Raw genomic sequence first — 26,849 nt, forward strand, 5'->3', positions numbered from 1 at the left:
TATCACATGAAGATCTGTTCTAGCTGATATATTTATTAAGCATGTGGCTAGTACAGAATCGCAGATTAAACTGAACTCTTAACATAGCAAACATAAGTATATAATCTCACATTCTTTAGATAAGCCATTAGGATGATACACTACAACTGGTAGATTCAGTTTTGTTTTAGAGATATATTAGTGCATAACTGTAAATTATTTCACTTTCGAATATGTTGTATTATGTGGTTTGGAGTGCTATATAAATGTGGAATATTAATATTTTTCAGTCTAACAACTACCTTCCTCCTGCTGTGAATATACTGTAAAAGCAGAAAGTTTCACGAGGGTTTAATTTTTGCTATATTCGCGAGGCCCTACATCTGGTGAAAATTCATCCTCACGTAAATATTCACCATTAGTATAATTCAAATTAACTCCCTGGGGCCGATATGCGACTATAGTCGTCATATTTTCTACCCCTGTAGCGTCGATATGCGACTATAAGCGCGTTATCTGGACTCCCCAGGACGGCGATTGACGAGTATAGTCGCGGCATCGAGGTCATGCTGATTGCGTCACATACTTGTTAATTTTTGATAATACTGACAAAAGCAAAATTAATTTGCATACTGGGAATTATTTCTTAGATGTTGTAATTATTAATTATGTTAATAATTAATTCCCTTGTTTAAATAAATGTTCGTAATTATGCGGTCATGTTAAAGGGAATAAAAATATGAACTCCGCTGTGTTTTGTTCATACTTTATTTGACTTTTCAAAAGAGTACAATAATGTCGTCTGCCAGTGATCTTTCTGAAAATGAAGAAAATAATTATTCTGACTCTGACATATCAGTTCCGTCGGATGATGATTCAGATGATGAAATTCCGTTGATTCAGTTAGCAGAACATCAGAAAAATGAATGGTCGGAGAATTTGCATGGAATTCGCACTCAGCAGTTTGAAGGAAATCCTGGACCGACGTCATTTTTATCCGAGGACAAATATGAAATTGACTTTTTTGAACAAATCTTCAAACCAGAAATATATGAGGACTTAGCCCGTGAAACAAACATGTATGCCGTACGGAAAATGCGTGAAAAGCCGGACGAAAAATGGCGCGAAGTGACTGTGGCTGACATCAAGGCATACATTGGATTTCAAATCGTTATGGGAGTGATCATAGCACCACGACTTGATGACTATTTTTCAACTGATGAAATGTTCGGAATATGTGGAATCAAGCATAGAATTAATCGTGATAGATTTGACAAAATTAATCAGTACTTTCATGCCGCGGACACATCGATGAATCCACCCAGAGGAGACGCCGGTCATGACAAAATCGCGCACGTGCGTCCTGTGCTTGAAAAAGTACGAACTTCACTGTCGTCTGCGTACCGGCCACACAGGGAGTCGACAATTGACGAGGCAATGGTTGCTTACACCGGAAGGCTTTCCATCAAGCAGTATGTCCCGATGAAACCAACGAAGCGCGGGATAAAAGTATGGGTTCGGGCTGATCCGCACAATGGTTTATCAACGACTTTCAGGTGTACCTTGGAAAGGAAAACAACACAGGAGAGTATGGTCTTGGCGAAAGAGTAGTGTTGGACCTAACTAGAGACATTTTAAATCGCGGGCATCATATTTACATGGACAACTTTTTCACGTCGGTGAAGTTATTTGAGAAGTTAGAGGAGAACGACACATATGCCTGTGGAACTGTTCGAGCTCAGAGACAAGGGGTACCACCGCAAATACGGAATGCTAATATAAAGAACCAAGGAGAGTCTGTGATTATGCAAAAACGAAATATGGTTGCCTTGACATGGAAGGACAAGCGCCCTGTGAATTTGCTGTCAACAAACACTGATCCCCGACGGCAAACTACCGTTCTCCGACGTCAGAAAGATGGTTCCCGTATTGACGTGCCTTGTCCAGAAGTTGTGAAAAATTACACAAAATTCATGAATGGAGTAGATCGCGCAGACCAGCTTAGGGCATTATACTCCTGTGGTAGAAAAGCAAGTAAATGGTGGAAATATCTGTTTTGGTTCCTGGTGGATATTTCAATTGTGTGTGGGTACATTCTGATGAAGGAATCCCCTAATCATCAACGGAAGTCTCTAAACGGTAGACAAAAACAACTGTCTATGGTTGACTATCGCAAGTCGCTAGCAAAACAACTTATTGGTATCTACATGGTCAGAAACAAACAAAAAGCTATGAAAGAGAACACCTCATATGCCGACGGCTCGAATTGCTGGGTAGCGGACATGGGAAAGAAACGTCGGTGTGAACATTGCAAGCCCCGTGGTATTAGGCGCGAACCCCGATTTGGATGTGAAGCATGCGGCGTGAACCTGTGTGTAGAGTGCTTCAAACCATACCATCTAGAACGATTTCCGGACCGATATACTCGATGAAAATTGTGTACAACATGAACCTTCATTCAAAATGTTTAAGTTTTAGAAGTTTGAAACATTCATAAACATACATAGACTACACAAACAAATGGATAAAATTAATACAACAAAATATTTTCCATAAAATAAAAAAAAACGTTTGTGAATAAAGGCATGTTTGTGAATTTAATAGTATTTAAACTTAAGATGGATGTAAATATCGTAACTTTACTGGACTTTACACATGCTCTTAGCGCGTGTCACACGTTCATGTACATATTTAAAAATAGATTTTACATCAAAATAAACCATCGATATACGCACAAAAACGGATGTAAATTTCAAGTAATGCTGGTGCTAATATTCTGTGTTAATAATATATCTCTATTTATTGGAATTTACCGTCTTTACATGTGAAAAAAATAAGAAAATCAGAAATGTATAAATATTCAATAAACGTAATAGGTGTGTAAAAATTGTGAATATTTCAATGTGAAAATATTATTCTATGTGGATATAAGTTATGGGCAAAATATGGATATAAAAATGTTTGTTAAAACTTCGAAGAGTTTGTAAGTTTATTTTGATTTACATCCCAGTTATTAATGTTTTCCTGCATGATTGTACTTGACTGCATGCGAGTGTTATTATGATAAAATCAGAAAATGCTCTTCGACGTCTAGTGGTAATTCTTATCTCGCCGCAGCAGGTATATTACGATATCGGCCTCAGGGAGTTAAAGTATGATACCATTTTTACAATTTTGCTAATATTAAACCTCGCGAACATACTCAAAATTCCAAAAATGTGTGCTTTTACAGCAGATTTCGAAATTTTGCAAAGTTCCAACAGTATTATCATATAGACTTCATTTCAGAATTCAAACATCACTTCATACTATCATGTATCTTCACCATTGTCAAATCTGAAAAATAGTATTCCTTTTTATCCCGTTTTAGACACGTTATGGTCTTTAGACTATAAACCAGTTTGCATTTATATTTAGGATATATATCTCCAGGTATTGTTATTTCCTCATATATTGTTAAGCTTTTCGTTTAGACTTTACATTTTCTTATTGTCTTTATTATTTAGTATTTGTTCCAATGACAATTATTAGTCGTCTGCTTTATTGTCTTCTTGTCAGTTGCCATGGTGACATGATTAGACTTTGGACACTTTTATAAGAACCACACTCAATGCTTGTTTTCATGTATGTAAATTTGTTTTTCTTCAATGTGTTCAGTGTTTTTAACGTTTTGTACTTTTGCTTATAAAGATTATAGTGTTATTATCATTAAAATCATGAAAGTTATAAATTGGTTCAAACAGTGTTGATGATTTTCACTAAATAAGTTGAAGGTATTTAGCATTGGTTTATTAAAGTGTCACACCTTTTGAAAGGGCTTACGTGACACCTTTGTCTTGTCGTAAATTTTTACATTATAATATATACATGTTTTTAGATTTTAAATAAATGCATCCATTCTGTTCACATTTTCCCTTCTTCTCAAGTAAATTCAAGATCTATTGTACATGCTTTAAAATGTAATTTAGGAATTGTTTACAAAATCAGGGAAATTCTGTTGTAAAGCAGATGAAACAAGAGCTTTTTGTAACCCATGATGGTTTGTCTCATTTTTAGTCACATTATCACTACGACCTTGACCTTTGACTTACTCACCCCAAAAAACAAAAGGGGTCATCTACTTCATAAACCCAATCATGCCACCAAGTTTGAATGTTCTTTGTCAAGTGGTTCTCAAGTTACTGAGCGGAAACAGTTTTCAAATTTCAGGCCCCTGTGACCTTGACCTTTGACCTACATAGGGTGCACATACTTCATATACCCAATCAGCTACAAAGTTTGAATGTTCAAGATAAAGTGGTTTTCAAGCTATTGGGCGAAAACCATCACCAACAGACCCATCAATGGAACTAACATGTGAAAACCAATATACGGAGGCATAAAAATATGTATTTGTTTCTTTCTTTTATTATGTTTACTCATGTTCCTGTTTAATGTTACTATTTATAGTGGTTGATATGGGTTTTACGCCAAACATTTATCACATTTTATTTGATTGAGGTGCTAGTGTTTTGTTGGCTGGGTATATACCAAATTTTCAGAATATTATCCTTATCAGTATTGAATCAACATACTTCTACAAATTTCCATTGGCCAAAAATATACATCTGAAATTACAACCTTAAAATGATTCAAAATATCTTCAAAATTTGATCAGTTTCAACTGCCACCCTGTGAGACCCTCAAAAGGATGTATAACTGTTATTTGTTCTTTCAAAATTGAAAAGAATTTTTTTACAGATTTGTCAGACGGATGTACCAATTTTTAGTTATGCAGACTTTGTCTGGAAAAAGTCTCTCGAAGAGACTGTATAATACTTTAAATGTATTGATTAAAATACCCTCCGTTTTTAATTTGCATTTATTTATTTTGCTCAGTGCTGTAATGTTTGTTATATATAACATGCAATTAAATTATTATCAATTATTTTGTGTTTTAATAATGGTCTGCCACTTGCTGTGCTGCATAATGCCATACCTTACTACTGCACGGTTAGTGCTCGGACTGAACAGAGAAGTCACAAGTTCAGTTTTCTGGTGTGTTGTAAGGTTTCCATAACAATTTCATAGATGATCACACGACCTCAGTCATTCATCCTCAATCTCTGATACATATGTTGAAGTTGTCAGTTTCAAGTCATTACTGGTGCAGAATCCAGGAGAATTGGTTAGGTTAATAATGATGCTAAAGACCAAGTTTTATGAAGATCCATCTAGCGGTTCATGAGAAGAAGCTATTTAAAGGTATTTCTAATTTTAGCTCAAGCAGTCCCTAAAAATTGGGAGAGGACCTTATAATGATGCTACAGACCAAGTTTGATGAAGATCCATCAAGCGGTCCATGAGAAGTTGTTTAAAGGTATTTTTATTTTTAGCTCTAGTGGTCCAAAAAAGGGGCCAAATGTCCCCATTTGTAAAAAATTGGGAGAGGACCTTATAATAATGCTACCGACCAAGTTTAATGAAGATCCATCAAGCAGTTCATGAGAATAAGTCTTTTAAAGGTTTATTTCTATTTTTAAGTCTACTGCCCCCATTTGAACAAATTTGGGAGAGGTTAATAATAATGCTACAGACTAAGTTTGATGAAGATCCAACTAGCGGTTCATGAGAAGAAGTTATTTAAAGGTATTTCTAATTTTAGCTCTAGCAGTCTCTAAAAATTGGGAGAGGGCCTTATAATGATGCTACAGACAAAGTTTGATGAAGATCCATCAAGTGGTCCATGAGAAGTTGTTTAAGGTATTTCTATTTTTAGCTCAAGTGGTCCCAAAAAGAGGCCAAGTGCCCCCATTTGTACAAAATTGGGAGAGGAACTTATAATAATACTACACACCAGGTTTGATGAAGATCCATCAAGCAGTTCATGAGAAGTCCTTTACTGATTAAGTTTGGTGTAATTCTGACCAGTAGTTTTAGAGAAGATGTTTAAAGCAAAAATGTTGACGCAGGACGACAGACTATCCACCTTTATTAATAACTCACACTGAACAAAGTTCAGAATGTACACGGACCCTTTTCAATTCTTCTTGAAATACTATTTGCATCCATTTTTAAGAAAATTTGGAGATTAACACTTAAAAATTCAGAGACTGAACAGGATTTCCAAAGTGACCAAAAATAAGATAATTAAATCTAGAGACTTTTAATTACTTCCCTTAGGAAACCCACACAATGGTCTGAAATGAATTTCTACCGGGCATGATAAAACAAGAGAATTTTTTCAAGTTTATTAATTATTACAATAAATTAATTGTAAAATATATATGCCCGTAAGACATCATGTCAGAAGTTGGATTTTCGTAAGCTGTGACCTTTACCTCTGACCTAAAAACATCAGAGAATATCTACTGACTACTGGCAAGTTTCAAGGCATTGACGCACTGACCATACAAGTAAATTCAGTGAATCTATATCCCCTACTGAATTGGTTGTTTTGTGAATGAGGGGACTCTATTTTGAAAGATATAACAATTAAAGGGCAATAACTCTACAGTGACTGAAGAGATCCTGATGAAAGTTGCAGGTACACACTGGCCAGTGGTGGTCTATATTTGTCTTAAGTTTCATGAAGATCCATCAATAGGTTACTATCTTTTATGGGAATTTATGAATTTTAGAACAATGGGCAATAACTCTGCAGTAACAGAAGAGATCCTGATGAAAGATGTGCAAGCACCATCGCCCAATAGTGATCTATATTTGTATTAAATTTCATGAAGATCCATCAATGGATTATTTGTTATATGAGAACTTTGGATTGTAAAAAAAATGAAGGGCAATAACTCTAAAGGTACTGAAGCGATCCTGACAAAGGTTGCAAGTGCACCACTGCCCTATAGTAATCTACTATGTTTTTTAAGAAGATCCATCAAGATGTTACTTAGATACAGTCAATATTTTACTATTTTTTAACCAAATCAAGGGAAAACACTTGTTTTTATTAAAGGGATGCCCCAGTTCAGTGTATAATGTTCAGATACTTTAATATTTAATTTAATATCTCATAAAATACACTCAATAAATGTTGTACCAATACTATTACATAAGGCTAAGTCACTGAAATTAAATACAACTTACCAGGGCAAAAACATTGCTGTACCCACTAAATGTATATTGCGTTGCCTTGTATCCAAAATCAATTGCCCCACCCATAGTTACGATAAAGTTGAATACAGAAACCAATTGCCTGTTCATTTCTTTCACTGAAATAAAACATATAATCTCTAATATAATTTTGCTTTACTTATATAGACTCTGGATCTTTACAAAGTGGTTAAAGTCGATGAGTTTGATTACGTGTCTCTCAGGTGTGTGGGGTCTGAACCAAACTCTTACATGTGAGCAAGCCTTCCAACTGGCTTGTGGAAAAAATTGTGTTCTACCAAGGTGCCCACCCTCACTCCCCCACATTACTGTAGTAACATCTGGAAGGCCAACTGCGGTCTTCCTAAACCATTAAAACTCAAAATTAACTGGAATGTCAGCATAAGACTTGAAATATGTCACTGTGACTGAGAACTTAATCCAACAAGAGCTGTCCGTAAGACAGTGCGGTCCACTATTCAGCGATTTGACAGTAACATGAAAATAGAAATAATAATCTGAATAGTGGAGCTAAAAATAAATAAACAATCATAAAACATTTCAGCTTTTAGAACATTCATAAATTCAATTTGCAAAAGTGGAATGTTTTAAATCTGTTTGGGATTTAATGTCATTTCTCAACAGTATATCAATGGTATAATGATGGGCTGTTAACCTAAGCAGTGTCCCTGCATTCTGTTCCAGTACTTACCTGTTGTCAACAAGTAAATGCCACCTTCTACATATGAACCCAGGATTGAATGTAAGATCTTTAATAAACACAACATCTCTGATTCTAAATTACATGTACAACTTATTCCTTCCAAAAAGGAATAACCTTCAGAACTTCTACAACAAGAATGAGGTAAAATGTAAACATAATCTTACCATCTCTGCCAGCAGAGTAGTAATCCGTTTTCTGAAACATAAAACACATTTGCTGTATATCAAATATTTTATATGAAGAATGAAATTAAAATTAACTGATACAAGTCCATATATTCCATTTTTCATGTACTTCATATTTGGTTATACATTAAACGGATTTTGCCAGACTAAAATCGGAGGAGGCACTTGTGCAAAATCCATGAGTCAAATGCATCATTGCAAGTCAAATATTTAATATCTCTTTTATGATATACTTCTACGTAAAATCTTTCTAGTTTCATCTTAGCCAACTGACTATACTTTTAGACAAATAAAACTGAAGGCTCGTTAGATCTTTCTGATACATAAATTATCGAGACGTCTTCATTACATCATTTTTGACATAATATTTTACACAAATGGGTAAAACAATCAATTATTTTTCCATATCAAATAGGAATTATACATCCAGTAGGACTTAATTACATCCAATAGTAGTTCAATACATCCAATAGGAGTTACATATATCCAATAGGAGTTCAATATATCCAATAGTTCAATATATCCAATAGGAGTTCAATATATCCAATAGGAGTGTAATACATCCAATAGGAGTTCAATATATCCAACAGGAGTTAAAAATATTCAATAGGAGTTCAATATATCCAATAAGTGTTAAATACAGGTACATTTAGACAGAAAATTTGTATGTATATAAAAATTGAAAATTCATAAAGTATGCGTGTGGAAACAAAGAATGCTCTGTATGTCCATATTATTGTTACATTAACCCTTATTATGCTGGACACGACTGCTTCTGCCTTTGCAACCAGTGTAGATCATGATCAGCCTGCACATCCATGCAGTCTGATCAAGATCTGCACTGTTCGCCATTCAGTCAGTAACTTTTTGGTAAGCACCCCTTTTAACAGTTAATGGTACTGTCCAAAATGAAAGATGGACAAGTCCATTATAGAAATTTAGCAAAATAAGGGTTAGGTTTTACTTACTGATCTATCAATTCAATCTCATACTTTTTGTTTTCCAACTGTGCCCGCAGTTTCTGACATCTTGCTTCAAGCTCTGCATCCTAAAAGGGTAGATAATATTTTTCTTTTTTAAAATTTATACACACTTTTTTAGAATATTACAAAATAATTTTGTATACTGTAAAATCGATAATAATAATATTAGTGGTGGACTAATTTTCATGGATTTTGTGTAACAATCCATGAATTGCAAACATTAATCCCAACAAACATGTAAAGTTCCCATTTATTTTACCTTCAAAACTTGGAATCCAACACAACATATTCCCATGAATTAGCCATTTTGGCCAAAACCCTGAAATTTCATGCCCATGAACTTAAGTGACTTCACAGTAAATTGCAAATCTACTGACGGACAGACTGATGGGCGGACAGGGCAAAAACAATATGTCCCCCCCACGCCCCCTCCCCCACTAAGGGAGGAGACATAATAAATTTGGTAGAGGACTACTACACGATGCTACATGCCAAATATCTAAGCTAAGGGCATTACAGCTTAAGATAAGAAGAGTTTTAGTTTTTCCTATATTAGTCTATGTAAAACAAGTGACCCATTTTGATCCTAGGGTCATGATTAGAGGACAACTACTTAATGCTACATGCCAAAGATCTAAGCTTGAAGTTGGAGATTTTAAAAGTTTTTCCTATATAAGTCTATGTAAAACAATTGAACCTCACAGCAAGGTCATTTCAATAGTTCCCACTATGTACAGATAAGGAAAACTGACCACGTCCATAGCAGCCATCGTCTTGGTAGAGGGTCACCTAAGGAGCATTTCTGTCAAAATATTTTGACATCCTGTAACAGATTCCTGAGAAGAAAATTTTTAACGTTTTTCTTTACCATTACTATAGCAACTATAGGTCTGACTGGAATAAAATTCTTTGAACAAATTTGCTTGAGAACCATCCAAGGAACATCCAGACCAAGTTTCATCAATTTCCACCAAATGGAGACGACTGTGGATGGTGACAGACAAACTGACAGGTGGTGCGTGATCAAAATAGCTCACACCATGAAACCTGAACTACAAACATGCAGGGATTTGAAAATTCATAATCAGGTAAAACACTGATCACTTATGGTCTCAAGGGGATGAACAAAATGTACTTGAGGTATACAGGGCTTTGTTTTTCCAAAGCCAACACAGAAAATACACCTATATGGAAAATAGCTATGGAACATGTAAATTGCTAGTGAGCCCGGGACCTCAAGCTAAGTTGTGTTTCACTGTACTTACATATAACAGCACTTTTGGGAAAGACCATAATTACATACATTACAGTCAAACCTGTGAACAAAGACTACTCTTGGGAACAAACAAAAGTGGTCGTTGTTCACAGATGGTCTTTATTCGAGGGGAAGGGTCACTTCTCAGTTAGCCATTATCATGCTGATAAAAAGTATTTTCACAGCTTCTTGTTTTCTTTATGTTCTATGTATTAATTCGGCCGGTGCAAACTTGCAAATTTTCAGTCAAGCAGTAATTATTTTATTAGCTATAAGGTGAAAGTTGTGAAAATTCGGCGGAATTTAAGTATTTTTATGCCGGAACGGTCTAGTTTGGACGTTATTTGGGGGCAAATATGACCCTTGGGAATGAATCAGCCTGGTCGCTGGTCGCGGTTGCCAGGTGGTCGCTATTCACGGCCTTTTTATAAGTATTTTTCTACGGGGGAAACAGAGACTGGTCGTTGTCGACAGGTGGTCGCTATTCACGGGTGATCGCTAGCACAAGTTTGACTGTATATATTTAAGTTTCAAAACTGCTGAACAAATATATTAACTGTACCCTAGGTTTTGGTTTGACTTCTGGTAAACATAGATCACTTCCTTCTATCAACTCATGCAAATAGATCTTCTTTCCATCTGAAACAGCATAAGTCATTATAAAATCTGAAATGTCCAAGTAAAACAGCTAATCTAATGCTTACCACACAGCAACAATAACGAACAAGAGGGCCATGGTTGCCCTAAGTCACTCACCTGAAACTGACGATATGATCTTGATACGTATGACACACTGAAAAATGAACAGTAACAACTGTGTTTAGTATAAAAGGTCTTTCTATTTTGAGCTCTGGCAGCTCCAAAAATCAGTCAAACAGAACCATTAAAAAAAATGAGAGAGACCTTACAAAGATGTTACACACCAAGTCTGGTGATGATTCATGCGGCCATTCAAGAGTTGTTTAAAAGTGTTTTTCTATTTTCACCTCTGGTGGCCCTTAAAATCAGTCAAGCAGAACTATTTGTATCAAACACAGAGAGTACCTTACAAGCATGCTACAGACCAAGCTAGGTTTTGAAACATTTACTCAAGAGATTATGGAGAAAAATTTTATTTGCCAGGCGTTTTGATATCATATTTTGTCGTTAAATAGATAGTAACGTTGTTGTATTAATAAATTTACCCATGGATTTCCATTAATTTATAAAATGATTTTCGTTTCCGTATGCTGAGTCCAGGCTTTATTCTTTGTTTTCCGGACAAATGACGTTACGCCATTACTTCCGGTTTATCAAACATGATGCAGACCTACCCTAAAATCAGTAAAGTGAAAACAAGGTGATTGGTAACACCGATGGATGTTCCTTGAAATTGCTGTCGCATAAAGGGCCTTTCCTATACGGGAGTTGTGTAAATGAGAAATGTGGTCAGCAAGAGTTGTGGTTCTTTAACACTGCACTCTCTCTCTCGCTGATCTCTATGAATATGTACATTTTCATGTAAAGTATGAAGTCAATAACTTACATAGTATTCAAGTTATGCCCCCGACAAAGTTTTTAAAAAAGGGAGATAATTAAAAAATGGCACCACTTAGAGCTATAGTTCCTTGTTACTGCACTTCCTCTCAATGAGCTCTATCATTGTATAAAGTTACTTGGTATCTTCAATACTTTTCAGAGTTTTTTTTCGGCCGTTTTTATAGCCGTTATTCGGCTATATTCCCAATGCCAAAAAGTATGTTTTTTCCCAAAATTAGTGCAAAAATTCCCAATTTACATTCTGAAAAAAAAATTCATCAAAACTGCACAAAAAGAGACGTTCTATTTCTTCTGAAATACGTTTAGTTTTCAGATTTCGTGCGTCCCTGCCGGAAGTTAAGATGGACCAATGTATTTCAAAAATAGGGGTTTAATGATATTTTCTATTGTAATAATTATGTGATAATGAAATAAGAGATATCAAATTTATTAATCAAACTGGCAAAATACATTTAACTCTTCTTTAAAACACTGACTATTACATTTATTAGGTAAAAAGTCATACATACATCAGACTGCTCAGTTGTAACAATAACACTTACCTATAAGATGAAAATGAGATTGCCTAGGTGTTGCAGTAGAATAAATGTAACTGTGACAATAAAATTTTCGAAGGTTCAGCATACCGGTAGTTAGGTATTTTCTTTTATTGTGATTATTATTTGATATATGTTCATTTAGTTTGTTTATAAATATGTCAACTCTAAATCTAAATGAGACATGACTTTTATATGAAATACTGAAATGCAGTTTTCATATTTTGGGGTGGGGGAGAGGAGGGGGGCAAGTAGATTAGTTCTAGTCCAAATTATAGGATGTTTTAGGACAGCATGATAACTTTTGACTGGTGCTGTCCTGTAATGGCAATTCGGGGCTTGACCTTAAAGACGGCCCTATTACCTGTGTGAGTGCGGACAGGCAATACAGATAACTCGCCAATAGCGGATCACTATCTACACTTTTAGCATGTAGTGAAGAATGTTTAGACTTTCATGATATCTAAACTTACTAACACTTAGAACTATTGCTAGCATTCATAAAAATGTTTGCTTTATTTGAATCGAACTTTTATGTCTGAAGTTATGAAGAAATATTTAAACCTGTCCGATTCACCAATAGGGTGTCACTTTTGCCAATAGGGGGTCACCTTAGTTTATCATATTTTCTATCCATTTAAAATTAGATTTTTTTCTGACATAACATGACTGTGGTATTAGAAATAAACATTTCAAGGCAGAATATAATGAGAATCAGTATGTTTATGTAACCGGGTCAAGTTTTCCGTCTATTTCAATTTCCTATGTGTTGTTTTTAATGGTTTTACCTGTTCTGTTTGTTTACCTGTGTATGGTGAGTTATCGTTCTTGAGCTCATTCAGGTATATCTCACTCCCGCGTTTTTACCTGAGCTGTTATCACCTGGGTAGTTTCTACACAGTTTTTGCTGACCACGGAGCTTGTCAGATGGTTTGGTCGTTTATTTTGTTGATGGTTGCTACATGTATCTTTGTGGCAGGGTTCTGTGATACTTCAGGTCCGCTTCCATTTGTCTTTAATATATTTCCTGTAAATAATGTTCACAAATGAGCTATGCTTTATCTGTTAAAATGATAATTATTACGTAACTTATATGTACTCTGTCATGTACATTTTGAATTCAAGATGGCCGCCTTGTTGATTGAATAATATATTGGTGATTGATGCAGTCACATGTTCATCTCTATGTTCACACTAGATTTGCTAATTTACAGTAACCAGGTTCACAGACAGCACGTTGGATGTGTGTAATAGATGGGTGACTTTGAACAGTGTCAGTGCGTTGTGTGTATTGGTCTTGGTACAACCAGTTAGCCTGATCCACAATTGGTAGGTGAAATTACATTGTATCATTGTTTTATATTTTTATGTACATGTATTTTGTAACTGTTGAATAGTCTTGATCAGTGTTTTATTTACCTTTTATTTAAGTGACTAGGCCGCTGATCACAGTATACATGTAGGAGTGATATTTTGTAATTGTATTACCGGTAAGAATATTTGACTAGTATATATGCTGTGTTTATAGCTATAGGTATACATGTATTAGAAGCTCTTTGGTTATGAACCCGTACCGCTGAATGCAAGCTGGAGCCCAGTGACTTTCTACTAATTAAGTAATACCTTATAAGTTTACCTGGGCACAACTACAACTGCCTCCCAACATTATATAATCTACAACACTTATCGGTATTTAAAGTGTAAACTGTGCATTAATATCAGTGTAAACTATGCATTGATAGCAGTGTAAACTGTGCTTTAATAATAGTGTCAGAATTGACAAGACTTTAGTGTAACAAGCACCTGGAAATTTGTGGTTTAGAAAAGTCGACAACTTTACAGTAAACTGCTTTTAAAGTCTTAATTTTAAAGGAAACAACCGATCTACAGCCACAAACTGTTAACATTCAGATATACCAGTATCGGTTACAGATTTTTCATCTGTTTAAAAATAGATTTGATGAGTGTGATACTTTTTACTTCTAATTACCGCAGTTGTGGTGATTTCAACAAGAATTTTAACCATTTAACTTTACTTTTATAGAAGAGGATCATCATTCTTTGGGACAATACTGTATGGTACTTTGATAACGTTGTGTTAGTGGAGTGATGTACATGCTTTGTTGATACATATAAGACATTGTTTGTTGTGTGATCAAGCGGCCTGTTGATAGAATTACAGATACAGCTTTAGTACATCCCGGTCATCGTATGAGTGAGTACCATATTTTTGAGAAAAGATTTTTCAAATTTGCAGTTGCATAAAAATCTTGAACTTGTGTTTACGGTTCAGGTTTCGACAGCTGCAAATCTGAAAATTTGCTTAGAATGATTATTGCATGAAATATATTTGAATTCAGGATTTGCTATTAGCGCAGAACTGACATCCCAAGCGGGTTACAGTTTTAGAATTACATTCGTCTTTGCAAAAAGCTACAACTTTAGTCTGTAAATATAAACAAAGTTAAAGTTAGCATGGTTTATGAAAGATATTCAAGTAATAAGGATTATTTCAAGATATTTTATTAGCACAGGGCACCCATCTTGAGCAGATAACAAAGTATAAATGTAATATTTCGTTCTCGTTCTGATGAAAATCACTTTATTTCAAGATTTGCTATAAGCGCAGGACCGACATCCCGCGCAGGATACAGATGTTACAAAATATTCATTTTTGCAAAAGCTACAATTTCAGCCTGTAATCGTAAATAAATGGTAAAGTTAACATGGTTTATGAAAGATATTCAAGTTATCAGGATTATTTCCAGATTTTTTATTAGCGCAGGACACACATTATGCGCAGATAATAAATGTAATATTTCGTTCTCGTTATGACGAAAATCACTTTTCTTTCTAACTATTTTCTACTCCAAAAACATTTTTTAAGAAGTTACATAAATGGTATCTTTTGGAATTGAAATATGTTTGAAATATCGGCGTCAGTTCAGAATTTGCTATTAGCGCAGGAACAACATCCCGCGCAGGCTACAGATGTAGCATTATATTCAGTTTTGCAAAGCTTAAATTAAGATTGTAATCGGAAAACAAAGTAAAAGTTAACATGGTTTATAAAAGATATTCAAGTTATTGGAGTAATTTTAAGATTTTCTATTAGCACAGGACGCACATCTTGCGCAGCTACAAAATGTAAAATTTCGTTCACATTTTAACGAAAATTACTAGTTATTCTATCTATTTCACTATAAAACATTAAAAAATGATATAAGTATCAAAGATCTGTAAGACTCGTCTTTTAATTCTGCTTATCTTTATTTTATTTTTAATCTTAGCCATGTCAAGAGATATGTTCACGTTGATAAAAAAAGAATTGCGCTTTTTCAATGTGATAAAAAGTGATATGGTGAAATGTGCTAAAAGTGTGGCAATTCAATCTTTCATGTACGTCTTCTTTATGTTCAATATCCGGTATAAAATGACTCTGAGTATTCAAATGAAGTAAAACTTCTTTAGTTATAAAAAATAGAGGATGATGTGTGCTATCCGAAGGAAATCACACCTTCACGCATGTTTGAGTTTTATTGTATGTTGTGTCATATTGTAGATATTGAAACCTGGTGACCGACTGCTATATGAATTTACTGATGTCGAAACAAATTTATGACACATATTTTTAAAACCAAGATTTACAATTTTAGTCTGTAATTGTTGAACAATGTGAAAATTAACATGGTTTATGGCAGATATTCATGTTATCAGAGTAATTTCCAGATTTTCTATTAGCGCAGGACACACATTATGCGCAGATAATAAATGTAATATTTCGTTCTCGTTATGACGAAAATCACTTTTCTTTCTAACTATTTTCTACTCCAAAAACATTTTTTAAGAAGTTACATAAATAGTATCTTTTGGAATTGAAATATGTTTGAAATATCGGCGTCAGTTCAGAATTTGCTATTAGCGCAGGAACAACATCCCGCGCAGGCTACAGATGTAGCATTATATTCAGTTTTGCAAAGCTTAAATTAAGATTGTAATCGGAAAACAAAGTAAAAGTTAACATGGTTTATAAAAGATATTCAAGTTATTGGAGTAATTTTAAGATTTTCTATTAGCACAGGACGCACATCTTGCGCAGCTACAAAATGTAAAATTTCGTTCACATTTTAACGAAAATTACTAGTTATTCTATCTATTTCACTATAAAACATTAAAAAATGATATAAGTATCAAAGATCTGCAAGACTCGTCTTTTAATTCTGCTTATCTTTATTTTATTTTTAATCTTAGCCATGTCAAGAGATATGTTCACGTTGATAAAAAAAGAATTGCGCTTTTTCAATGTGATAAAAAGTGATATGGTGAAATGTGCTAAAAGTGTGGCAATTCAATCTTTCATGTACGTCTTCTTTATGTTCAATATCCGGTATAAAATGACTCTGAGTATTCAAATGAAGTAAAACTTCTTTAGTTATAAAAAAATAGAGGATGATGTGTGCTATCCGAAGGAAATCACACCTTCACGCATGTTTGAGTTTTATTGTATGTTGTGTCATATTGTAGATATTGAAACCTGGTGACCGACTGCTATATGAATTTACTGATGTCGAAACAAATTTATGACACATATTTTTAAAACCAAGATTTACAATTTTAGTCTGTAATTGTTGAACAATGTGAAAATTAACATGGTTTATGGCAGATATTCATGTTATCAGAGTAATTTCCAGATTTTCTATTAGCGCAGGACACACATCTTGCGCAGCAACAGAAATGCGTTCACGTTCTGGCGAAAATTACTCTTTTGTACTATAAAACATTTAAAAATATCAATACGATCAGATCTGCAAGAAATTATATATATTTGAAATATCGGCGTCATTTCAGGATTTGCTGATAGCTGGATCGATATTCCGCACAAGCTACGGCGTTAAAAAGAAAACAGAAAAAAAACACAACAAAAACTTTTGTTATAAAATATACTTTGGATATTTGGTGTGATTTTAAAGTTTTCTAACACCTATGACAAATGACTCTTAATACCATCTTCCACATAAATTTATAGTCCGTAAACTAGCAGGGATGTGAATATCTCATTGAAATTACCGCATAAATACGCTGATTTACTTTAAAAAATAGATCTATGTATTTCTTGTTCTTTACAAACTAAACACAGCGACCAAGTCAATTCACACCTTTACGCGTGCCTGATCACCGTCAGTTTTAAAATTAAACAATTTTATGTAGGCCAACAAGTCTAGTCCTCTTACGAGATTCAATTTTATCGGGAGATATCATCCATATGTTAAAAGCGCAGACTCATTTACCAAACGCGCAGAACAGTTACCCTGCGCATATAATAAATGTAAATAGGGTTGCCCGATTTACAAATCGTTGCGCAAATAACAAATTGGTTATTTGCGCTTCTGTTCTTACAGGAATTTAATATAAAGTTGCGGATATAAAAAAGTTTAATAGTGAGTTACACTTTAAAAGTTTCAAAACATTTTGAAGATTTTAATTCAATTTAAAATCTAAATTAAACTTTAATGTTTTTCAGTGTTTAGAATTTAAGTTCTTTTTATTCTAAAACTAAATTTTGAAAAGAGCTTGCATTTGTACTTAGTCTTTCGAAATAAAGAATAAGTACTTGAAATAAAAACATGACTTGGTTTACAAGTTTGAATTTAGAAATAGTAGTATCAATTATAAAAATAATTGATCATTATTATTTAATACTGATAGTCTGAATCTAAATAGTTAGATAACCCAGCCAGCGGCTTATCAACATTTGGAAAAGAGTTGTTCATTGGTCGGACACTCATACGTTTGCGTCTTAAAATTAAATGTCGCGACTTTAATATAATAAACTATATTTTGCGAAAAAGGCTTTGAATTTTTTATTCAATCCTTGAAGAGTCCTTTGATTTAATCTTCAAAAAGGACTTAGAAATTTTTCAGTCCTTGAACTTGATTTCCCGGAAAGGATTTTGAATTATTTATAGCGCATACATACTGCGTTGGAAGTTGCATGCTATTTAAATCAACATACCAAGGATAGTGAAAGTTTAGATTCGGTATACATAAGGAAGTTTGTGGTACGCGTATTGTATACCATACATCACTGAAACTGGAATTCAAAAACTACTTTGAATTTTAAATGAAATTGTATATATAGAAACAAAAGTGAAAGAGTGTTGTATATTACAGTGTTATATATTACAGTGAGTGAACACTGCTATACACTGTAATAAAAGTGATATACTACAGTGATTGGCCATTGCTACAGTTATAAATTTCTTTAATTGAAATTTATTTTGAAAGTTGTTCATAAGTGAAACACAGTGATAGTGACATTGATGTTTTGTTTCAATTGATACAGTGATAGAGACACTGAACATAGTTTGAAAAATTCTGAAGTGAAAGTTATTGATACTCAGGGAAGTGAATAATAATAGTTTGTACTATACATTATAAATGGTCAAGACTTCGGAAACAGAAGTTAAGGTACCTGAAGAAGGAAGTATGGCTACTGGAGGTACAATTAGCACAGAGGAGACACATGACACATTGTCAGATATAAAAATAGAGGGAGATACGGCATCTGGTGGTACACCTGAAATAGAGAAAATATCTGAACATACTTTAACTGAAGAAGAATTGACTTGGATAAAGGCATTACACACATACAAATTGAATCCTGGAGATGGCAGTTCTGAAGAACTTGAAAAAATTTTGAAGTCCTACAACAAGAAACAAGAGGAAAAGTTTGCTGAAAAGAAGCTGTCATTATCAGAAGTAGATATTAAGCCAGTCATAACTTCAACAACAACAGGAATGACAACAGTCAAAACAACAGTGACAACAAAACCAGTAGTAAGTAGTACTACAGTATCTGCAACAACACAGATACATGATACTTCTTCTACAAATACAGGAGCACCAACATACAATTCACCAATGCAATCAGTACGGGGATGAAATTTACATCATTTCCCAAAATTATCCTTATTTTTTGGTGATATGAACAAAGGAGAAGTTTCATGGGAAGCATTTAAATATGAAATTGCTTCATTAGTTCAGGAACACGCATTCACTGATGAGCAAATAATGCTTGGAATCAGAAGGGCCTTAAGAGGAACAGCCAGTGATATTGTAAGAAGACTAGGCACTGGAATTTCAGTTCAAGATGTACTTACAAAATTGAACAGCACATATGGCAGCATAGAAAACCCCGAGTCAGTTATGCGGAAATTCTACTCATGTACTCAAGGAAATGACTCCATCAGTAATTATGCAGTCAAATTGGAAGATCTTTATGCTCAGGCAGTAGACTTAGGAGCCATCCCACTTAGAAATGAAAAGCTTTTGAAACAGGTCTTATTTCAAGGTTTAAACCTGGAACTGAAACACATTGCACAATACAAGTTTGACACCATAGAGGATTATGACAAGTTTAAAATTGAACTCAGAAAATTAGAAGCTGACATGAAACAAACAGATTTAAAAGTTAAATCTTGCCATGCACTCAGAAAGTAGAAGAACATAGTGAAGTAAAACAGTTGAAAGATACAGTAAAGATTCTTCAAGATTAAATTGAAGCATTAGAAATGCAAAAAGATACTGAAAGATCCAATCAACAAAGATTCCTTTTTGGCAACAGACGTTCACGCAGACCTTTTGGCAGATATAGAGGAAATCCTAGTAGAGGTAGAGGACAATATGATCCATCAAGACCTATAGCTGGTAATACATTTAGGGGAGCATGTCACAGATGTGGAAATAGAGGCCACTATGCTAGAGAATGCACAACTGACTTCAAAGATCTTGGACCAAAATGCAATAGATGTGGAGAAAAGGGACACATTGCAAGAAACTGCCAAACTAATTACAATGACATCAGAAAAGATTTAAAAGAGTAGGTGCTCTAGTTGAAGGACCAAACAAGAGCACAGACAACAAAGAAGGTCCTAAATTAGTTGGTGATGCCAATATAACTACAGTTAACATTAATAATGTTTCAACAAATGCCTTATTGGACACAGGCAGTTCAGTTAGTTTCATGTCACAGTCATTTTATGATTCACACTTCAAAGATATTGAACTTAGTCCTGTGACAGAAATTCTGAAAACGTGTGAAAGCCTATGCCAGTAGATCTTTATCAAAATCTGAGAAGAATTACTCAACATACAAATTAGAATTCCTTGCATTAAAGTGGGCAGTAACAGAGAAATTTGCAGGCTATTTGGCTGGAAAACATTTCAAAGTATTTACTGACAACAATCCATTGACCCATATCTTAACATCACCAAAATCAGACGCTACTGGACAGCGATGGACAGCAGCTTTAGGGGAGTACGATTTTGAAATTCTGTACCGCCCTGGGTCAAAGAACACAGATGCAGATGCTCTGAGTCGATATCCTTACCACCAAGTTGATACATATACTGAAGAAGATAGACTTAAACTAGATAAAGAAGCAGTAAGAGCCATATGTAGTGTATTAACAGACACAACACCCTATGTTGAAACTCTGCCAGCCGTAGATCTCAATATTTTAGAAGTAACAGAAGATCCTGGAACACCAATGGCACAAATAGAGATGCGAGAGCTTCGAAAGAAACAGATAAATGATCCAGTTATAGGAAAATGGAAAACAGCCACAATAGACCAAAAGATAATAGAAAAGTCAGTAAACAAACAAGATTTGACAATGAAAAGAAACTTCAAGAACTTCAAGATAAAACGGGGCATTTTATTCAAAGAAGTAAAGATTAATGAAGAAAAAGTTGAAAAACTTGTCCTTCCAGAATGTTACAAAGAAGATGTATTGAAAGGCTTACACACTGATATGGGCCATCCAGGGATAGAAAGAACAACTAAGTTAATCAAAGAAAGATTCTTTTGGCGGCCAGTAATGACCTCAGACATAGAGAGATGGGTTAAACAATGTGATAGATGTTTGCGAAGAAAGACTCCAACAAACAGTAGAGCACCACTAGTCAGCGTCAATACGACTTACCCTTTAGAACTGGTTTGCATGGATTTCCTCACTCTTGAAACATCTAAAGGTGGATACAGCAACATCTTAGTAATTACGGACCATTTTACAAAATTTGCGATGGCAATACCAACAAAGAACCAAACTGCAAAAACAACAGCAGACTCATTTTACAACAACTGCATTTTACATTATGGAATTCCTACATGATTACATACAGACCAAGGTGCCAACTTTGAGAGTGAAGTCATAAAAGAATTATGTCATCTAACAAACATGAAGAAGTCACACAGTACTGTATACCATCCACAAGGAAATTCTGGGCCTGAAAGGTCCAATAAGAGTCTGATTGATATGTTCGGCACATTGGAAAATGCCCAAAAAGCTGACTGGAAGAAATACATCAACTCCCTAGTGTTTGCATACAACAGTACACCACATGAGTCAACAAGACTGTCTCCCTACGAACTCATGTTTGGGCGTAAACCGAAACTGCCAATAGATGCCTTGTTTGAAAATGCAAGAACTGATAGACAAGTTAACAGAACAACTGAAGAATACATAGAAGATCTACATGAAAGAATCAGGAAAACAAAAGAAATTGTAGAGGCAAGTGTTGACACGGCAAAAAGAAAACAGAAATACTACTACGATAAGAAAGTTAAAGGAACTCAGTTGGAAATAGATGATCAAGTTCTCGTAAAAATACTTGCTAGAGGAGAAGGCAAACACAAGATAGCTGATAAATACGCGAATGAAATTTACACAGTTATAGAAAAGCCAAGAGATGATATACCTGTCTTTGTAGTGAAAAGTAATGAATCAGATAAGATAAGGACATTACACCGCAATCACAGTACATTACAGGGTTAAAACAGATGAAGCAGAGAATGTTCTAGAGTTACAAGATGACATAGTCCGTTCAGAAGAATCAGAAAAGGATGCATCCATAATAGAAGTTGAAATCGAAACATCAGACATGTCAGAAGATAGTAGCGATGATGAAGTGTTTGTAATTGCTCCGCAAGCAAAGACAAATGGGGACGCCCATATACTTCCTGATCGCAAGCTAGAAACAGATGGAGAAAAGGTAAAAGAGACAGTAGAAGAACACAGTTCAATTAAGTCTGATAAGACTTTTGATTCTGCAAAGGCTGAATCTGGAAGCAACAAAGACCAGGTATCGAAAACAACAGAAAAACATAAACAACACAAAAGCAGTCAAGAAAGTAAAAGAAATAAACAGTCGAGAAAACCGAAGAATTAAACAGAGAACCAAAAGATACAGAGATAAAAAGTTAGACTACGACAAAGAAAGCAACAAGTCAAGAAAAAGAACTTCAAGATATCATCGAAACCAACCAAGATACAAGTGCAGAGATTGATAACCTCATACCAGATGGAATTGAAATCCAAGAGCCAACCGGACTACTTGAGACTTCGAATCTTCCCGAAGAAACAATGAATAACACTGAAACTGAGACAGAAAATACTGAAGTCAAGGAAATTGTACCAGTAAAGAAGAAAAAGCCCCGAAGACAACTACCAGAACCACCTAGAAGATCTGTTAGAACTCGCTCGAAGCATCCGAAATATGACGATTATGTATTATACGGAATGAGAGAGGCTCCTTGCGACATACGGATCTATGCTCTACAATTGGTCATGGCTTCAGGTGTTTTAGACAACATTGACAGTGAGATTTCAAGAAACATTATTAATGCTATTATGAAATAAACGATTATATGAATGTAATATTATCATGTTACATATTCAGTGAATGTCTTGTTTGTATTTATGTGATTGCAGGGACGCAATTTTGGCAAGGAGGAGGGTAGCATTAATAAAATAAATGTTACAATGGTATTTAATTGTTTTACTGTTTTATATTGTTACGCTTTCGCGCCGTTTTTGAATATGTTGATTTTGTAGCGCGAAAATTATTTTTGACACAATAGGTTGTGTTGTAAAATTACTAAAACGCGCATTTTCAATTGTAAAAATCATATTTTTAAAAGATATAGAACCAGATGTATTGAATCGAATTGTGCATTTCACAATTTAAAGTACTATAGGTGTATCTATTGTATAGTGCTCTTAGTAGTAGAGTATATATAGATATTTTGTAGATAGATGTATATTTTAGTAAAAATAGATTTATACTTAGACCTGGTAGGAAATACGACGTAAAACTATATTACTATGACAATGACGGGACGTCATTTCAGAAAGGGGAGAAGTATGTAACCGGGTCAAGTTTTCCGTCTATTTCAATTTCCTATTTGTTGCTTTTAGTGGTTTTATACCTGTTCTGTTTGTTTACCTGTGTTGGTAGTCTGTTACACTGATCTGTCTTAGCGAATACAGAGTCAGTTATAAGGTAGCAGTTGGTAGTTTCCAGTCACAGATTCGAATTGGCCAGGGTAAAAATCTGTCATTAGAGATAAAACCTTGAAGTTAAGGCTGTTTTGATGTTTGAAATATTTGTTGATGTGAGTTTGTGATTAACAAGTTTAAGAATGGTATGTTGCAGAAATTCTGGCAGATGCGAATGTAAGCTTGATGGCAATATTTTCATATAACTGCTTGAAATGCGTATATACCACTATCAACATTCAGCTTCTCGTGAACTGTCATATGTCATATAGGCCTCACACAGTTGAAAATAGTGAAAAAAGTAAACGGTTGACAGGTATTTTTGTCCAGCTCTGCAAGTAATACTTGAAACTGAGTACAGAATGCAAGTGGCCATTTGGCTCTATCATTTCCCCTAACATTTTAAGGCCAGATATGGCTAATTTGGGCTGAAATGTCATGTATTTTCGCGGGCTGAAATTATCTTTCAGGTGGCTTGTGGATTTAAAAATCTATGCTTTGTATGAAGGTTACTATGTATTTTATTTTTTCTTCAAGTAAGATGTAAACAGGTATCTTTTTATTTTCAGGTCTGCATCTCGTAAGATATCAGAAGCCGTCTGACTGGGCCACATCGCTCGGAAGTCCGAAATACTAGAAAAAAACCGGCATCTGCTACCTTAAGACATCTGTCAATTTTTGTAAGTACTATTTCATGCTTTCTTTTGTGTTGTTCAAGCTCTCCAGCATGTGTTATTTAAAAATCCGAGCTGAATGGATTCATAACATAGCCGGATGTTGTTTGATACGGTAGAAGTTAAGGGGAGGTAACTCTGATTTTACCAGGTAAGTAAATCTTAATTCTGTTGTAGTGTAGGGTTTTCTTAAAATTTCCAATGGGAAACGCATTTCTTTCGTAGTTTATATCAAATTTAAAGGAAGAAGGACTATTTAAAGGAAATGTAAGTGCAACTTTTTGGCATTTTGTAAATACATGGCTGTTTCACAAGGCTCGGAACTGGATTTTGTGGTGATATTTCTTTCGAAGATATTTCTCGAGTGGCAGGTATGATTTTAGTTCTTACAAATTTCTGTTGTAGCTTTATCGGTGTCAGGACATGACGACAGAAGAAAAATGTAGAGAGTGGATACATCTTGGGTGCATTTAAGGTCCTGGAGTGAGGTAACATTTGCAGATATTTGTTTTTAATTAAGAGAAGATATGGTTTCTCGGAGATGTACTACGAGATTGCTCGAATTCGTTAAAATAGGTAAGTTTGGCAACAACAACAACAACAACAACAACAACAACAAAAGTGCATTGTAAAATATTTATTTAAAGCTATTTTATACTTACTGTATATAAGGTAATATGAAAAAGTACTTGTAAACAGGGGCGGCTTTTTCTGAGCTTGCGGACTTGAAGTACTGTTAGTCTTGGGTTTACAAGTAAGCTGTGCTGCTTTTAATTCTGTGCCTCAAGTATGCAGGGCTGTGCACAATGCTAATACAGTACATTTATGGCCATCATGTAATAGTAGGTAAGTCTTTTTTTAATGTCAGAAAGATAGATGCAGTAAGAAATATGTGTGTAAAATGGGGCTAAATCCACAATATTATAGACATTGTTTGGACATGTGCAATTTGCAAGAAGAACAAAGCATTGTTTAAATATTGGTAAGATTTTATTTGTCATAGATCATTTTCTTAGAATCAGGTGTCAGACAGTTCATGGAGATGGATGTCTTGGTCCTTAAGGTAGCAGCTGGTAGTTTCCAGCCACAGATTCGAATTGGCCAGGGTCAAAATCTGTCATTAGAGATAAAACCTTGAAGTGAAGGTTGTTTTGATGTTTGAAATATTTGTTGATGTGAGTTTGTGATTAACAAGTTTAAGAATGGTATGTTGCAGAAATTCTGGCAGATGCGAATGTAAGCTTGGTGGCAATATTTTCATATCTGCTTGAAATGCGTATATACCACTATCAGCATTCAGCTTCTCGTGAACTGTCAAATGTCATATAGGCCTCACACAGATGAAAATAGTGAAAAAAGTAATCGGTTGACAGGTATTTTTGTGCAGCTCTGCAAGTAATACTTGAAACTGAGTACAGAATGCAAGTGGCCATTTGCCTCTATCATTTCCCCTAACATTTTAAGGCCTGTTGGAGATATGTCTAATTTGGGCTGAAATGTCATGTATTTTCGCGGGCTGAAATTATCTTTCAGGTGGCTTGTGGATTTAAAAAAATATGCTTTGTATGAAGTTTACTATGTATTTTATTTCTTCTTCAAGTAAGATGTAAACAGGTATCTTTTTATTTTTAGGTCTGCATCTCGTAAGATATCAGAAGCCGTCTGACTGGGCCACATCACTCAGAAGTCCGAAATACTAGAAAAAAACCGGAATCTGCTACCTAAGCCGATTACAAACGTACAGATTTCTGTATCAATACCCATAACCCACCGCGCGAACACTAATCTAACAAGAGCTGTCCGTAAGACAGCCAAGCTCGACTATTCAAAATATTGTCCCAGAAGCAGGAAAATATTACCCAAAAAGGTTAAATATCAAAAGATTTTTAAGTTCAAAAGGGGGAATAATTTGACCAAAATGCATATCAGTTATGGGACTTGCTGCTATCAACTAGTTTTATAACCCCGAAGGCACATGTGAAGTTTCAATTCAATATCTGCATTAGTTTTGGAGATAGAAACTTGCATGTAAAACTTTAACCAGAATTTTCAAAGTCCAAAAGGGGGCATAATTTGCCCAAAATACATGCCAGAGTTAAGGGACTTGATCCAGTGAGGTTGGTAATTGATCTAGAAAAAGAAAATATAAGTTTCAAATCTATGTACCTTTTAGTAATAGCTGTATGTACTTGCACGCAAAACTTTAACCAGAATTTGCTATGTCCAAAAGGGGAATAACTTGGCCAAAATGAAGGTCAGAGTTATGGGACTTGCTGTTATCAACTAGTTTTATAACCCCGAAGACACATGTGAAGTTTCAAATCAATATCTGCATTAGTTTTGGAGATAGTAATTTGCATGTAAAACTTTACCCAAAATTTTCTAAGTCTAAAAGGGGGCATAATTTGCTCAAAAAACATGTTAGAGTTATGGGACTTGACCCAGTGAGGTTGGTAATTGATCTAGAAAAAGAAAAAATAAGTTTCAAATCTATATGCCTTTTAGAAATAGCTGTATGTACTTGCACGTAAAACTTTAACCAGAATTTT

At 34.7% G+C, this 26,849-nt stretch overlaps 3 protein-coding genes across 4 annotated transcripts in view; 1 reads left to right on the forward strand and 2 right to left on the reverse strand.

Annotated features, from left to right (window-relative positions):
* LOC123543283 (transport and Golgi organization protein 2 homolog) overlaps positions 1–26,849 on the reverse strand; it is a 133,101-nt gene that overhangs the window by 72,629 nt on the left and 33,623 nt on the right. The window lies entirely within an intron of this gene.
* The window catches only part of LOC123535239 (beta-1,3-glucosyltransferase-like), a 106,519-nt gene that overhangs the window by 7,795 nt on the left and 71,875 nt on the right, over positions 1–26,849 (reverse strand). The gene's annotated exons all lie outside the window — the stretch shown is intronic.
* Positions 344–26,224, forward strand: LOC123534658 (piggyBac transposable element-derived protein 4-like). Of its 2 annotated transcripts, XR_008366366.1 has the most exons (5): positions 350–2,962; positions 13,502–13,616; positions 14,332–14,502; positions 24,196–24,306; positions 25,933–26,224. XR_008366366.1 is itself a non-coding variant. In XM_053519063.1 (3 exons), exon 1 carries the CDS (start codon positions 775–777, stop codon positions 1,588–1,590), a length of 816 nt encoding a protein of 271 aa, XP_053375038.1. In that variant the 5' UTR covers positions 344–774; the 3' UTR covers positions 1,591–2,962; positions 13,502–13,616; positions 14,332–14,597. The 2 variants fall into 2 exon arrangements, 1 of the variants encoding a protein (XP_053375038.1); XM_053519063.1 differs by lacking the exons at positions 24,196–24,306; positions 25,933–26,224 and having other exon boundaries at positions 344–2,962; positions 14,332–14,597.

The sequence above is a fragment of the Mercenaria mercenaria genome, chromosome 12, assembly GCF_021730395.1.
Source record: "Mercenaria mercenaria strain notata chromosome 12, MADL_Memer_1, whole genome shotgun sequence".
Taxonomy (NCBI): domain Eukaryota; kingdom Metazoa; phylum Mollusca; class Bivalvia; order Venerida; family Veneridae; genus Mercenaria; species Mercenaria mercenaria.